Here is a 16,546-nt window from a genome sequence, read left to right as displayed (position 1 = left end):
CTCATTTTGAGGTTGGCAGGTTTACAACAACAAACACAATATGTTGAAATCTACTTTGTACCAATCCTCTGCATGTATAGGTACGTAGTCCCTGCCCTCAAAAAACTTAAAGTAGGAGAAATAGACAGTACTAGCGCAGGGTTCCACCACCATATCAGGACACAGGAGTGGGGTGTTCACACAAGGTCAGAAAAGGCTTCCTGGATAATTCTTCCTGACAGCTATATTGAAATCTTAGGGTCAAACAGGAGTTAGCAGAGAGAGTGTAGAAATTCACCATCTAATGAGGCAGACGGATGACATGAGCAATCAACTCTAATACACTGTTACAAGAGAGAAGTGGTCAGGAGTGCTGATTGAACAAATATGTGGAAGAGGCTGATGCCCTTTGGACAAAATAGAGAAAGCATCTCAGGAGAGGTGAAACTTGAGGTAGGTATTGAAAGACAGGGATGTGGTAGGCAGCAGAAGCAGTATATAGAATAGAGACGGGTGTCGGCCTCCATGGATGTGTAGGGAGTTACGAGTAGCCGAGCCATAGATAGAGCAGAGGCATTAGGAGATGAGGATGGAGGTAGGAAGGAACCAGATCTTAAAGGGCCTTATGTGCCATGCTAAGGAATTTAATATTTATTGTTAAGAGCCTAGAAGAAACGTGTAGTGACCATTCTTACCTGGAGATCTCTACCTGTAACAGAATGGGAACACCATGAAGTGATTCACTTCAGCACTTTGTTCTGAAACAAAAAGACAGACACATTGGGAAACATCAAAAAGAGAGAACAGGGTGGGGAGAGGCGAGGGCGGTGAGGAAGACAGTGGCATAGAGCTTTTTTTCTGCAGTTCTGTTCCTTAATCCTATATTTGTGTGTCCATTGGGCAAGGAAAAGGCCAGTGATGGGGAAAAGGGCCAGTGGAGCTGAGTCAGGTTTCCAGGTTCTGATGGTTTATCGGAGGCATCCACTCCTTAGTGTTAATGAAGGTGTTAGAGAATTGTGCCTTGCACATACGTGAGGCTGCCTTTTAGTGCACTACCTTGCAGATTAGTAGTTAGCCAAAGCTATTCTTCAGGCTGGCATCCCAGGTGTTCCTTGAGCTACAGTGGGGCCAAGCAGAGAGCTGAGCAACTTAAAGGGGGGAAAAAAGAATGTAAGGAATTTTGAAGCTTTGAGATAGATATTTGGGATTTGTTAGTGTTTCTCTTTGATGTTATATGTTTCAAAATTCTTATAGTAAAAAATGTTTGTTCTCAGTATAGTGCCCAAGAAACCCTGATACTAATATTTCAAATATGTTTTCATCCTCATTAACTCAATTTGTTTTTCTTTCCTACGACATTAAGCATAAGTCTTTCAGTGTGTTACTTTGTGTGATACTTTAAAGGTATGTCTTCTGCGCAGCAAATTGTTTGCAGCTCCAGAAAAACTTATAACTGAACAGGTTAGAGATTTGTAAAACTGCCATTGTACACTAAACACAGAAATGTGGATGCCCCCCCACTTTTTTTTTTTTTTTTCAGTTTTAAGTGGCACTAATTTTTTCAGGAACAGTATATCTTTTGACCCTTAAATTCTTTAACAGACTTTATAAAAGGTACCCAACATACCTTCCCATTCTTCAGAGGGCTGTTGAACGGTGGTATGGAGAGCCAGCGTGTACAACTCCCATCCTGAAACTCTTGGCAGAGTTGATGCAGAACAGGTAAGCAGTGTGACAAGGAGTGAAGAAACAGTCTGCTGCTGTGTTCAGACTCTCCAGAGCCCACACTTTCCTGGCTGCTGTGCGTGTATTCGAGGCCTACCAAAATCCCAGGAACCACCACTTAAGGTGGTCCGTGGAAACAATAGGAATGGAGACTTGACGTTGAGACCCTTTGCGAGAAAGGGCATAGTATACTTCAGTCTATGTGAGGACTATAAAAATTGGGGAAAATTGGGGAGACTGCAGCCACCATTACTTAAATTATTCAAAAATCACAAAATGGAGGGAGAGCAGCTGTTTTAACTGTTTCACCACCTGATTGCAAGTCTGCAGGATTTTAAAGCAGGAAAGAAGTTTGGACGTCTCTGTGTAGAGGCAAATCATGTATGGATAAAGACGCTGACTCCCAGAGCAATTTATGGGCACATAGTTGTTTGCCTCAGGAGCTCTGGGGATTATCCCTGGCTTTGACTTCTAAATTATGCTTCTTCCTCCATGCCTAGATGCATATATTTGGGTGATTTATGCACTCACAATTTTCATTGAAATAGCAACTACAACACTTCTCAGAAATTGCCTAGTTGACCTTATAATTTGCATAGACTGGCAGAGATTTAAACACTCTGCATATAAATATTAGCAAAGAGTAATAAAAGAGAAAAGGGTAAAAGAGAAAACTGCAACAAGCTAATTGTGTTTACCTCTTTAAAATATGTCATTGTGAATATGGCTTAGCACCAAATTACCTGTCACTTAGCCATCTTGCCTCATCAATTCCTCTGTAAACTGCGTGTCGGAAGGGAGATACCCAAACAGGGAAGGACTATTAGTTGCAGCTCTAATTTTATCTCTGGTCACAGCAGTAATTTAACATTTTTACTCTAAAGCAAGAGGTGGATAAAGACCTGGCAAATAAAGAAATGTGAGTATTATTCTTTTCAGAGCTGTTAGTTTAAAAAAAAAAATCTCATTGGTGCCTGAAATAATAAGGGAAAAATGGCTTTCTATTTTCTATTGGAAATTTAAGGGTTTTTTTCTCATTAAATTCTAACGTTTAGCCAGATAACTGATATTAGTATTACTGATACAACATTTAATATTAAAGCAAAAAAATCATTGTATTGAATATTGTAAAGGATTTTATGTCTGCCCTAGGCAGATAATTCATATCCAGAACAATTATGCTAAGAATTATCTAGTGAAAATGTGTTATCTCAGAAAATGCATCATTTTGTCTATACTTTCCTAGAATCTAATGTGAATTATGAATATGCATTTCTTTTCTGTAATCAAGAATTGTATACCAATAAGGAAATGTTTATAATAACATGACCTCCAGGATATAATTGTACTGAACAATAAAGCATTCTGAAAAAGCATGGAAATGCAGTAATTCATTCAATTTCTGACAAACAGAACTTTAGCAATGTCTTTACTTTTTGGTTTGGTTTTGTTTGCTAATCTTTTTAACAATATATCATTATTTCTTGAAAGAACAACAGGAAGGCATATTAGAACAAACTAAAACTAAGGTGATACTAAAAAAAAAAAAAAGGAATATTATGTCAAGATAGCATGTCATTTCTTTAGCTGCTCATACTGTTACCCAGCCTGTCAGGAACCAGAGAAGTTGAATTGTTCTCAGAAAATTTTTGAGGTTTGTTTCTCTTTACTGAAGGTATGTGTGGTAGAAACTATAATCTTTAGTGTAATTTAATATGTTTGAAATATGCTTGAAGTATTAAATGATTCATTAAATATATGTGCAGTATTAAAGGTACCTGGATTTCCAATCTGTTACTTTAGAATCTGTTTTTAAAATGTGTATTAGGCACTGTAGGAGCTCTCCAATGTAAAAAGACATCTCTATTTGGTATCTATGTAAACATACACATTTACATCTGGGGTTTTATATTATGCTTATGATTCTCATTATCCATCCAGCACTTTGTATGACAGGAAAAGAGGTGAGAGATGGGGATACAGGATGTCAGAATGTTGTTTTGACAGATAAAGAAATGCACTCTTTGAGTCAACAAATAAGTGGGAATAGCTCTTCTTAATTGTCTGGTACCTTAACAGTGAGGGAATTCACATACATATTTTATCAACAGTTGTTGAATGGAATGGCACTTTAAAGGATAATTTCACTGCTGCTGCTTCTAATAAAAGAAAATGCTGGACATTTTAAACCTGTATTTGATTTCTTCATCTGCACATATAGTCTGATTTTTTTGCTATATTTCTTAGATCTCAGCGTTTGAATTTTGATGTATCATCTCCTAATGGGATTCTTCTCTTCAGAGAAGCTAGTAAAATGATTTGCACTTATGGTGAGTATCCTTTTCCATATTTGTCTGTGCAATATAACTTTATCTCTTTGGAGGAAAGAAAGATGTTCGTTATTTTGTTCTTTTGAGGCTTCATATCTGTATGAATTTGTGAAGTGGGTAATAGGAGTGCAGAAAGCTAGGTAGCTATCATGTTGGAGGAGTAAGCAGCTGCCTTTGACTACAAATCATGCCTGACCAACTTGATGAATTTCTTTTGGAAAAAAATGCAGTGTCAGTAGATAAAGGGAATACACTAGAATATTGAAAAGGTATAGCATATTCACAAGTGCTGAAAGTTACATCAGGGAGTTTGTTATCCTGGGTCACTGAATTTGAGGAAATGTACTTGTAAAGAGCTGTAAGTATTGTATTACAAGGAACTTTTGGGAACTGCACTCCTAGAAGCAGACATCTATAACAAAGATTGTCCTATTCAATTACAATCCAAAAATCTTAGAGTTTGGATAGCAGTTTGTGCCTTAGAACTACAATAAACCTAAAACTTTCCAATTCTGACAGCTTCATCGGTGTAATTCTCTACTCACTGGAACTTTTATGTAAATAGGGAATTGGGAGAGGGTGGATAGGAATCCTCCGTAATCTGATTTGGCAAATGTGACTGAACACTGACCCTGAGCTGGGCTCTGTACATTGCATTTCTCCCAGTGAGATGTTTCTTGTGCTCTCCTTCTTTCATTGCCTTTGTCCTCTTCCTTTTTGCCTGTCTGAACTTACTTTCCCAAGTCAACAGTGAGCTCTAAGTAATTTGGTCTCAAACATTGCCTACGGTTCTCCTATATTTCTTTTTGGGTATCTAGAAAGAGATAAAGGCTTTATATTTCATGTGTGTGTGTGTGCGTGCATGCATGCAATAGAGAAAGAGAGAGAGAGAGAGAAATAACCATTGAAAGCACATTAATTTTATTTTTTACTTATTTAAAAAACAGAAAAAGAGACACAGAGATCTTCTATTCACTGACTCACCTTCAAAATGCCCACAACAGCTGAGGCTGGGCCAGGCTGAAGCCAGGAGCCTGGAGTTCAGTCTGGGTCTCCTACATGGGTAGAAGGGATGCAAATACTTGAGCCATTACTTGCTACCTCCCAGGGTGCTTATTAGTAGGAAACTGGGACTGGAAGTGGAACTAGGACTCAAACCCAGACCCTTCAGTATGGGATGTGGACATAACCAAAAAGCAGGGTCTTAACCACTGTTCCAAAAACCTGATTAGCATGCCACTTTTTTTAAAGTAGAAGCTTGCTGTTAAAATAAATAAATAAATAAATAAATAAACAGAACAGTAGATGTTTTCAACGATTTTTATCAGTTCAAAGTACATTCGGGGCTCTGAGCTATACAGCTACGTAAGCCTGTGTTTGAAATGCTTTGATTTGTGGAGGTCGCAGTGGTCCGCGTACAGAAACTTCAGAAAGCACCTATTGAAGACAGTAAAGTTTCACTCTTGTTCTCATTTGTACCAGTAATTACATCTGTTACATCTATTTGGAAATAGACACATTCAAAATCATAAAAAGTAGAAATCATAGAGGTAAAAATGGACTTCTTTTTAAATATTCTAAATATAGTTTGCCATTTAGTGTCTTATTATACTAAGATCTATATGGTGGACCTCCTTTAAAATGCAGTGTGTTCTATTAGGAAAAGCAATTTTTGGAGATTTAAGATCTAAATACCAATGCTAGTACTAATGCTTATCAACTAAGCCCTTGACCTTCGATTAACACTATACATCTTTGTGCCCAATGTTCTCATATATAAAATTAGGAATAGCAAATACCTACAGACCCACCTACTAATTAGGATTAAGGGGGTTAATGAACTGGCCTGGCACAGGGGACAGCCAGTGATAGGTACTCATTGAAGGTGCCTGTTCTGGATCTAAAGCCTTTCTCTTAGCTCACTGAACCGGCAGCCTTCTTAGGACAGGTGTTCCCTGACCCACATCACTGTTTTGTTCAGGAATGCCTCCTGCTTCACACTGTCCTGCTTCCTTCTGCCTGTAGCCCGTGCTGAGTCTTTAGTTCTTTACTTTTAAAGGGATTTCCCTTAATAATTCCTATAATGAAACAGTGTATATATATTAAGAATCACTTAGCAGCTGGTAAAGCTTTTAACTATAGAAATGTTGGGTTTCGGTTACTGGTTACAATTTTATCTTGGCCACACCTTTTTCTGGATTGTGTCTTTCTTTAAATGTATTTTTTTTCCCTTTAGGGCTTATTCACTATTGCGGTAGAACTGATAAAAGCAGTGAGCCTCCCTTCTCCCAGTATCACTGGCTCCCTTGGACAGAATATATGTCCAGCAAGGGACACCAAAAGGAATCTCAGAGGACAGGGCTGATCAACTTCGTTCAAAAGCTGTCCAGTCTCTTATCAAGTTGTCTGACATAGACCAAAGGCATCGCAACAAACATTGTGAAAAATATATATGTGAGGATAATCTTAGGAGGAAGGAGAGCAGACAGAAGGAGCCAAAGGAAGGAAAGGGGAAGGAGAAAGGAGGTAGAGGGGGAAAGGGACAAACCTTTAAGGCATTCTTGAAAAGAGAAGTGAGTTTGGCGTTTTCTTACCCTAAGTAAGCAAACAGGGCTCTGTTTCTAAGTTTAGATTAATAGCATTGGTATCTCCCATTTTTAAATCAGCTATTATGTGTCTGCTCCTGTGTTAGGCTATTTATCATACATTACCCCCCATTTAATCCTCAAGGTAGATATTACAATCTGCCATTCACCAGTTGTCTCACCTTCATTAAGTTGCTCGCTTGTCTTGCTTCACTCTTGTTAAACAAAGAAAATTACACCTGTTTGATGATTGTGAGGATACAATTAAACAATGTATAGAAGTCCTTAGACCAGTTAGTTGCTATGATTTATAAAGAAATTAAAGCTCATAAATGTTGAGAATATATACCACATAACTGAAAAGTAGTTGAGCTGGACTTTGTTTCAAAGGCAGTGTGACTTCAGACAATAGTCTTTGCAATACCCTGTTGCCTCTTGGGAGTGGCCACAGGAAGATTGTACCTCGGATGTTTATGAAGCACTGTTCTTTAAAGCACAGTGATTCCTATCCCAAAACGAAGGGGAAATCAGAAGTTCAACAGAAAATGTCCTTCAACTGTGGCACCGGTGACCTTACACATGAGCTTAACACAGAGCAGTAGAAAACTATTGCTCGCCCTTCTCTGACTCCCATGCAGGCCCCCATTGGCCAAAGTTACTTGTGAATCTTTGCCTTCTGTAATGTTTTATGAGCTGTGATATTACCTCTGGAGATTCTAATAGAGTCCTTGGAGAGAGATCACGTGGTTGCCAGCCAGGGGACTAGAAAATGAATGAGTAGGAGGACACAGAAGAGCCAGGATTACGTATTTCTTTGGTGAGCCAAGGTGAAGAAAGGGGAACCTCATGGAAGAGAGAGGCCAGAATATTCTGTGATCCCTTCTGGCACCGTCCCCACTGGGTTTCTTCTCTGCTCACCTCTCACTGGGGGCATTAGGTAGTCAGTGATTAGGGTGATGTGGAGGGGGAAGGACTTATTTCCACAGGCACCTGATTTGCTATACATTTTGTGAGGTACCTCCACCTTGCAGCTCCATGAGACTGGCAAAAAAATAATACTTTTGATATGCTGTTTTATTTATCTACATTCTGTCATGATATACTTTGATGTAAGTTTTTAATTTTGCTTCAGCTCTCCGCTGCTCTTGCCGTTACAGCTCAGGGTCAGCAATGAGGTTAGCCACAGTAGCACAAAACAATTTCCTGTTTGTACAGCCCAGGTAACATTTGGATGAGGATTAAATTTTACCACATTTTCTACTAGCCCAAGCCTATTATTTCTAATGAGTTTTAAATTGCTTCAAGAACATGTATTTCAAAACTTAGTGCTGTGATCCATTCAGCCTGAGCAACTTAATAAAAGAAATTTCTTTCTTAAATTTTTGGTTAAAATGCTGCATGCAGTGTAATAAATGTTATTACTTTGGAAACCTACTTCTCAGTTTTAAAAACTGGATGTTTTTTATGCTCAATTTCCATTTGTCTAATCTTTTCTTTTCCTTTGCCTCTGGGTACTGGTATCTTTAGTGACATCTGTTGGTTGAAGAGCTCACAGAAGGGAGAGACAGTGGTTGTTTTCATAAGGCTGCCAAAATGGAACTGCTGTTATTTCTTCCTTAGGAACCAAACTGAAGAAAGTTCAGTGGTGAAAATTTAACTGTCAAAATGGATAGAATAAGCTATGATTATTCACTGTATCTAAGAATTTATATCAGAGGTCTTTATTTTTTAAGATTTATTTTTTATCTATTTTCAAGAGTTACAGAGAGATGGAGAGACAAAGAGATCTTTCATCTGCTGGTTCACTCCCCCAAATGGCCGCCAGGGCCCGGGGCTGGGCCATGCCAAAGCCAGGAGCCTCTTCTGGGTCTCCCACATAGTTCCAGGAGTCCAAGTCCTTGGGTCATCCTCCAGGCCTTTCCCAAGTGCATTAGCAGGTAGCTGGATCAGAAGTGGAACAGCTGGGGTGTGAACCAGCACCCATATGGGATGCGGGCATCGCAGGCAGTGGCTTTTCCTACTGTGCCACAACACCAGCCCCAGATCATGGGTCTCTTAAGCAGTACAAGCTCTGCATGCTTTTAAGGTATGCAAGCATGGAATGTGTAAAGTGCTCATTGTGACCTAGAAAACAAACAAGTGGTTTTCACATTGGATTTAGTGGGACCCCAGAGGTCTGTGAGGGTGCCACAGAGGCCCTTCAGAAAGTAGGGGTGGAGAGGGCCTGCTTTGATCAGAACCACCCAGCTCTAGAGTTGCACTAGACCTGTTGTAGAACATGTTGCCTGTTAAGACGTGTTTTTAAGGAGCTTAAAAATTATTGACATGTATTAGTAGAAGGATTGTAAGAATGGGCGATTATGATTGTATATTTACAGTAAAATTATTATAAGAAGATAGCTGAAGAATGCTTTGGTCTTCAGATAACTTGAGGCTTAATAAAATGCAGCTAGGAAATAAGTTCTTGAGAACAGATTATCCAGGAACAACAGACATTGCCTTATATCTGATCAGAAACTTAGTTGAGGACATACAATAACAAAGTAGCAAATAAGGCTGCTCTACTTCTGATCCAATTCCTACTAATGTACCTGGGAAAGCAGCTGAAGATAGCCCAAGTATTTGGACCCCTTCTACCCACATGGGGGACCTGACTCTTGGCTTCAGCCTGGCCCAGCCCCTCCCATTGTGGCCATTTGGAGAGTGAACCAGCAGATGGAAGATCTTTCTCTTCCTGTCTCTCCCTCTCTCTATGTCATTCTGTCTTTCAAATAAATAAAAATCAATCATTAAAAAAGAAAAGAGCAAAAGCTGACAAAAGTCTTCGGAAATAATATAATAATCAATATGTAGAGAGTCTCAAAACCAGGTTCAGGTAACTTATAAAAGCAATACTCTGAGAAATATATTCCACTGTGAATCTAAGAGCCTGCTGCTCTTAGAAAATCTCTTTTATCACCACGAATATTTGACTTTGACCGCTTCTGCACATAGGCAATAATATGCTAGTGTATCCTTTCATCCATGCAGCTAATGTTTATTGAGCACTTACTACGTGTCTGGTACTGTGAGAGTTATAAAGCATAGCAAGATAAATGAGACACACCAAAAAAAGAAAAAAATCTTCCTGTAAGGAACTTGAGTTCAGCAGGAGATTCAGACAAGTAAATGAAGAGTTATGCATTACATTCTGTGTTATGTTTGCAAAGTATTCAGAGTACTATGGGAGCCTTGAAGACATTTCTAATTCAAAGTGAAGGGTCAGAGAAGGCAAGATTTCTTGAAGGAATAAGGATAGGGCCCAGAAGTTGGAAAAGGGCATTTAAACCAGACACTAGCTTTTCAAAGAACATAAATATGAAACAGCGTGGTCTATTAGGAAACTGCGAGGATTTCAAGTTGCTAGAGACAATGAAAATGCTAAGGAATTTCAGGCAGTAACAGAGATAGGAGGGGACTAATTAGGAAGTAACTTCTGAGTCAGATTAAGGAATCGTAACTTTACCCTTATTTTTAAGATTTATTTTTTATTTATTTGAAAGAGAGTTACAGAGAGAGGTAGAGACAGAGAGAGAGGTCTCCCATCCACTGGTTCACTCCCCAGATGGCTGCAATGGCCAGAGCTGTGCCAATCTGAAGCCAGGAGCCAGGAGCTTCTTCCTGGTCTCCCATGTGGGTACAGGGGCCCAAGGACTTGGACCATCTTCAACTGCTATCCCAGGCCATAGCAGAGAGCTGGCCAGAAGAGGAGCAGCTGGGACTAGACCGGCGCCCATATGGGATGCTGGCGCTTTAGGCCAGGGCTTTAACCTGCTGTGCCACAGCACTGGCTCCAACTTTACCCTTTTTAAAAAAGCAAGTTTTTGGGGCCAGCAAAGTGGTGCAGCGGGTTAACACCCTGGCCTGAACCGCCGGCATCCCATGTAGGCGCTAGTTCTAGTCCCGGCTGCTCCTCTTCTGATCCAGCTCTCTGCTATGGCCTGGGAAAGCAGTGGAGGATGGCCCAAGTCATTGGGCCCCTGTGTGGGAGACCCAGAAGAAACTCCTGGCTCCTTGCTTCTGATTAGCACAGCTCCGACCGTTGCAGCCAATTGGAGAGTGAACCATTGGATGGAAGACCTCTCTCTCTCTCTCTCTCTCTCTCTCTCTCTCCTCTCTGTGTAACTCTGACTTTTTAAAAGAAGTAAATTTTATTGTGTATATTTAAGGCATAAATATGATGTTATGGTATATATAAATATATATATATAGAGAGAGAGAGAGAGAGAGCGAGAGAGAGAGAGTAAAAAAAAAAGTTACTATAGTAAAGCAAATAGCCAATTAATATATCCATCATGTCAGGATTACCCATTTTTGGTATGTGTCTTTGTGTCAAGAGCATCTAAAAATCTACAATTTAGCTTGCATTCCAAATATACTACAATTTCCAGGGCTGGCTCTGTAGCGGGTAAAGCCGCCGCCTGCAGTGCCAGCATCCCATATGGGTGCTGGTTCAAGTTCCGGCTGCTCCACTTCCTATCCAGCTCTCTGCTATGGCCTGGGAAAGCAGCAGAAGATGGCCCAAGTCCTTGGGCCCTTGCACCCGCATGGGAGACCCTGAGGAAGTTCCGGGTTCCTGGCTTCAGATAGGCGCAGCTCCAGCGATTGCAGACATCTGGGGAGTGAACCAGTGGATGGAAGACACCTCTCTCTCTCTGCCTCTCCTTCTCTATCTGTGTAACTCTGACTTTCAAGTAAATAAATAAATCTTTTTTTAAATTTTTTTGAAGATTTGTTTATTTATTTGGAGGTCAGAGTTACACAGAGAGAGGAAAGGTGTAGAGAGAGACAGAGAGAGGTCCTCCATCCACTGGTTCACTCCCCAAATGGTCGCAATGGCTGGAGCTGTGCTGATCTGGAGCCAGGAGCCTCATCCGGGTCTCCCACGTGGGTGCAGGGGCCCAAGGACTTGGGCCATCCTGTACTGCTTTCCCAGGCCATAGCAGAGAGCTGGATTGGGAGTGGAGCAGCTCAACCGGTGCCCATATGGGATGCTGGCACCTCAGGCCAGGGCATTAACCCACTGCACCACAACGCTGGCCCCAATAAATAAATCTTTAAAAAAAATTCCTATAACCCCATGTCATACATTAGATCTCTAAACTGAATTCTTCCTGCACATCTAATGTCATATATCCTCTATTTCTTCCCCTCTCCCACGCCTCTGGTAACCACTGTTTTGTTGTCTGATCTCCATGAGTTTAGATTCCACATACATGTGAGATCATGCAATATTTTTCTGTTTCTGGCTTGTTTGTTTAGCATAAATGTACCCTAGGCTCATCAGTGTAGTGGCAAATGGTAAGATCTCCTTTTTAGGACTGAATAATATTCCATTATGTATTTAGTAATGGGGAACATCTGGCCAGTGGGCCATATAAGGCAAGGCCCACAAAATCATTTGGTCTAGCCAAGGCAACAACAGGCAGAAACTTGCGATTGTATCAATCTGTAGCAGGCTAATTTTTAAATTGATGATTTTACATGGCCCACAAATGATGCTATAAACATCCAAATGGCCCTTGGCAGATACAAGGTTCCTGGCCCCTAAGTGTACCACAGTTTATGCATGCATGCATCTACCAGTAGACATTTAGGTTCTTTCCTACCTTGGCTATTGTGGGTTATGCTGCAGTGAACACAGGAGTACAGATACCGTGCAAGGTGATGATTTCATTTCCTTTGACTATATGCCCAGAAGAGAAATTGCTGGCTTATATGGTAGTTATATATTTTTAGGATTAATTTATTTACTTACTTACTTGGAAGACTGAGTGACAGAGAGAAAGAGAAAAACACAGAGAAGGAGAGATCTTCTATCCACTGGTTTGCTCCCCAAATAGCCACAACAACCAGGTCTGGGGCAAGCCAAAGCCAGGAGCCAGGAACTCCAGCCTGGTTTGCTATGTGGGTAGCAAGGGCCCAAGTACTTGGGCCATGTTCTGCTGCCTTCCTGGACACATTAGCAGGAAACTGGATTAAGAGCAGAGTGATCGATTCACAAACAGGCTCTCTGATATGGGATGCCAGCATTGCAAACAGTGGTTTAACCCACTCACCACGATGTCAGCCCTGGTAGTTGTATTTGTAATGTCTTTAGAAACTCCCATACTGTTTTCATGACAGTTGGGGCAGTCACCTATATTCCCAGCAACAGTGTACAAGTGATCCTTTCTTTCCACATCCTCACCTATACTTGTTGTCTTTAGACTTTGGTAATAAACCATTCCAATAGGAGTCACATGGTGATCACAGAGTGGTTTCGATTTGCATTTCCCTGATGATTAACAATATTGAGCACCTTTTCACATGCTTTTTGGGCATTTTATGTCTTCTTTAGATAAGGTCTGTTCTTATCCTTTTATTTGAGTTGATTTTCCTCTGTTGAGTTTTATGAATTCTCTATATATTTTAAATATTAAGCCCTTACAAGATACGTGGTTTGCAAATATTTTTCCTAATCCATATGATACCATTTCATTTTTTTCCTTTGTTGTACATAAGCTTTTTTATTTGATTTAGTCCCATTTATTCATCTTTGCTTTTTGATTTGAACTCTTGTTTTAATATCCAAAAAGTCATTGCCATAGCCACTGTTTTTAGGAGTTTTTCTCCTATGTTCTCTTCTATGAGTTTTATAGCTTTTAGTTTTACATTTTAGTTTTTTATCTATTTTTTTAGTTGATTTTTGTGTTTGGCATAAGATGAAGATACAGTTTAATTCTAATGCACATGGAAATCCAGTTTTCCCAGCACCACTTATTGAAGACTCATTACACTGTTGTGTTTACTTGGTGCCCTTGTCAAAAATTGACTGTTTATGTTTTTGTTTTGTTTTGTTTTGACAGGTAGAGTTAGACAGTGAGAGAGAGAGAGTGAGAGAAAGGTCTTCCTTCCGTTGATTCACCCCAAATGGCCGCTACGGCCGGCGCACCGCGCTGATCCGAAGCCAGGAGCCAGGTGCTTCTCCTGGTCTCCCATGCGGGTGTAGGGCCTAAGGACTTGGGCCATCCTCCACTGCACTCCCTGGACACAGCAGAGAGCTGGCCTGGAAGAGGGGCAACCAGGACAGAATCCGGCACCCCAACCGGGACTAGAACCCAGTGTGCCGGTGCCACAGGCGGAGGATTAGCCAAGTGAGCCATGGCGCCGGCCAACTGTTTATGTTTGAATTTATTTCTCGACTCTGTATTCTGTCCCACTGATCTGTGTGTCTGTTTTTATATCAGTGCCATCATGTTTTGATTACTGTATCTTTGTAATACATTTTTGAATCAGGAAGTATGATGCTCCCAACGTTGTTTTTCTTTCTCAGAATTGTTTGGGCTCTTCAGGATCTTTTGTAGTTCCATACAAATTTTAGATTTTTTTTATTTCTATAAAAAATGACATTGGGATTTTGTTAGGGGTGGCATGGAATCTATATATTGCTTTATGTAGCATGAACATTTTAACAATATTCTTTGAATCCATGTAGGAAATATATCTCCATTTATTTGTGTCTTCAGTTTGTTTCATCAATGTTTGGTAGTTCTCAGTGTCTAAATCCTTAAACTTTATCCTTAAAGATACACTTTCCTTAAGGAAAATACTAAGTGGTTAAACAAAGTGATACAATCATTTATGTTTTCAGTAGGGGTGTGGAAGGTGAATCGTTTGCTACAAGAATTTCCTGATGGAGTGGACATCATGACACAGCAGGTTAAGCCACAGCTTGTGTCTTCTGCATCCTGTTTCGGAGTGCCAGTTTGAGTCCCAGCTACTCTGTTTCCAGTCCCACTTCCTGCTAATGCACCCTGGGAGGCAGCAGATGATGGCTGCTCGGTCCCTGCTCGCATCCCTGCCATCCATGTAGGGGACCCAGATGGAGTTCCTGGCTCCTGGCTTTGGCCTGGCTCTTCCCTGGCTATAATGGGCATTTGGGGAGTGAACCAGATGACAGAAGATATCTCTCTCTTTCTGTCACTTGCTTTCTCTCTCTCTACCTTTCAAGGAGGTGAAAAATAAAAATAGGAGAAATGGAGAAACCTGGACTTGGTAATGAACATTTAGAATTAGAATAGACTCTCAGAAGTGGATTTATACTTTTTTTTTTATTTCACAGGCAGAGAAAGAGAGACAGAAGGGGAAAGAGACAGACAGACAGACCATGCACTGGTTCACTCCCCAAATGCCCAGTGGTTAGGATGGGGCCAGGTCAAAACCAGGAGCCTGGAACTTGGTGCAGATCTCCCACGTGGGTGGCAGAGACCAAGTACTTGATCCGTTATCTGCTGCCTCCCAGAGTGCGCACTAGCAGAGAGCTGGAATCAGAAGCGGAGCTGGGACTCAAACCCAGGCACTGCAGCAGTGGGTGTGGAAATCCCAATTGGCATCTTAACTGTGAGGCAAAATAATTACCCTGGGTTTATACATTTTTATTTTTAGTATTACCAAATTGCCCTCTAGAATGGTTTTTTCTAATTTTATATTCCCAACAATTTGCTTAATTTTCCACATTCTTTTTTTTTTCAATTTTAAGTTGTTTTATTTACATAAGGTTCTTATGAATACTGCATTGTTTTCATCTTTTCGATTCTGAAAGAGAATTACTATGTTCCCTTCCGATCATCACATCTTCAGTTCTGTCCCAGACCATTTCTGTCTAAGGGACTTGGCTGGTTTGCAGGAAGACAAGTGAGCTAAGTGACCTCTGAAGTAAAATGTCGATGAGCTTGCGGTTCTCTTCCCATAACTGTTCTGATGATGAACGAAGACACTCCACCTATAGAAATGTCAGCTAAATATCAAATTCACTTTAAAATTGTAGAGATTAAAAGGAAAAAATAAAAGGTAAATCAATGTAATGGATTGCTTTATAAACCAGGAAATGGCATTGTTCATACCATTAGTTCCTCCTAGAACAAGATACCACGATAGTCTATCTTAAACATTGCCTTTTTTCCCCTTAATATTCTTCTGAGGCACAGAGAACGTGTGGGAAACCCCACAGCTAATTCTGTGAAGGAACAGAAGGCAGGAAGTCAGAAGATCTGCAGTTAACCTTGCTTTGAATGAGAGATTAGAGGGAAGTGACATTATTCTACACTACACACACATACCCAGCTTCACCTCCTCTTTTCCAGGCTCTAGTTCCTCCAGCGGTAAACTTACATGCTCTTAGACTGTCGGGGGGAAATGAACCCCCGGTATTGCATATTGTCATAGCTTACACTCATTGAACACTGTACCCAGTTATTGTGGCGAGCACTTTACATATGCTGTTCCTTTACTCCCTGTAAGCCTTGAGTTATATGTGTTACTTTCCTCATTTTATTTATAAGGAAGCTGTGACCTACAGAGATTATTAATCTGCTCAGATACCCAGATAGTAAGGAAGGATCTAGAATTTAAACCAGGTCACTACGACTCAAAAGCCAAGAGCAGCGATCACTGTCTTATGGGCTATGTGTTTAATCGCCCATTAGAATGTTACCTTGTTCAGCTGAGGTTTGTGGAGGAAGGCTGCTCCTCTTCATAGGTAGGAAGTCTCTTGACAAGAACGATACTGTGCAGTTTTTCTACCTTTCCTCAGGGGAAAGGTGGAAAGCCACCGGAGGATAAAAAGTTGGGGGTCAGGCATTTGGCATAAGAAGTTAAGTTGCTGCTTGGGATGCCCACACCCCCTGTTAAAGTGCCCTGAGTTCAAGTGCCAGCCCACTCGCTCACTCTGTTTCTATCTATCTAAAAGGGAAAGTGACGGAGAGAAAGGGAGAGACAAAGAGATCTTCCAGCTACTGGTTTACTCCCCAAGTGACCACAGCAGCCAGGGCAGGGTCAAGCCAGGGCTAGGACCCTGGGCCTCCATCCCAGTCTCCCACGTGAGTGGCAGGGGGCGTCACTGCTTTC

General features: G+C 40.8%; 1 protein-coding gene across 5 annotated transcripts in view; it reads left to right on the top strand.

The window, feature by feature from the left end:
• Positions 1–16,546, top strand: part of RANBP17 (RAN binding protein 17) — a 364,714-nt gene that overhangs the window by 295,783 nt on the left and 52,385 nt on the right. For all 5 annotated transcript variants that reach the window (XM_062188701.1, XM_062188698.1, XM_062188700.1 and 2 more), the window contains 2 exons: positions 1,594–1,701; positions 3,952–4,034. In XM_062188701.1, coding sequence (XP_062044685.1) covers positions 1,594–1,701; positions 3,952–4,034 — 191 coding nt within the window. The remainder of the gene's footprint in view (positions 1–1,593; positions 1,702–3,951; positions 4,035–16,546) is intronic.

This window comes from Lepus europaeus, chromosome 4 (genome assembly GCF_033115175.1).
Source record: "Lepus europaeus isolate LE1 chromosome 4, mLepTim1.pri, whole genome shotgun sequence".
In the NCBI taxonomy this organism is placed as follows: Eukaryota; Metazoa; Chordata; class Mammalia; order Lagomorpha; family Leporidae; genus Lepus; species Lepus europaeus.
This window is presented reverse-complemented; position numbering and strand designations above follow the sequence as displayed.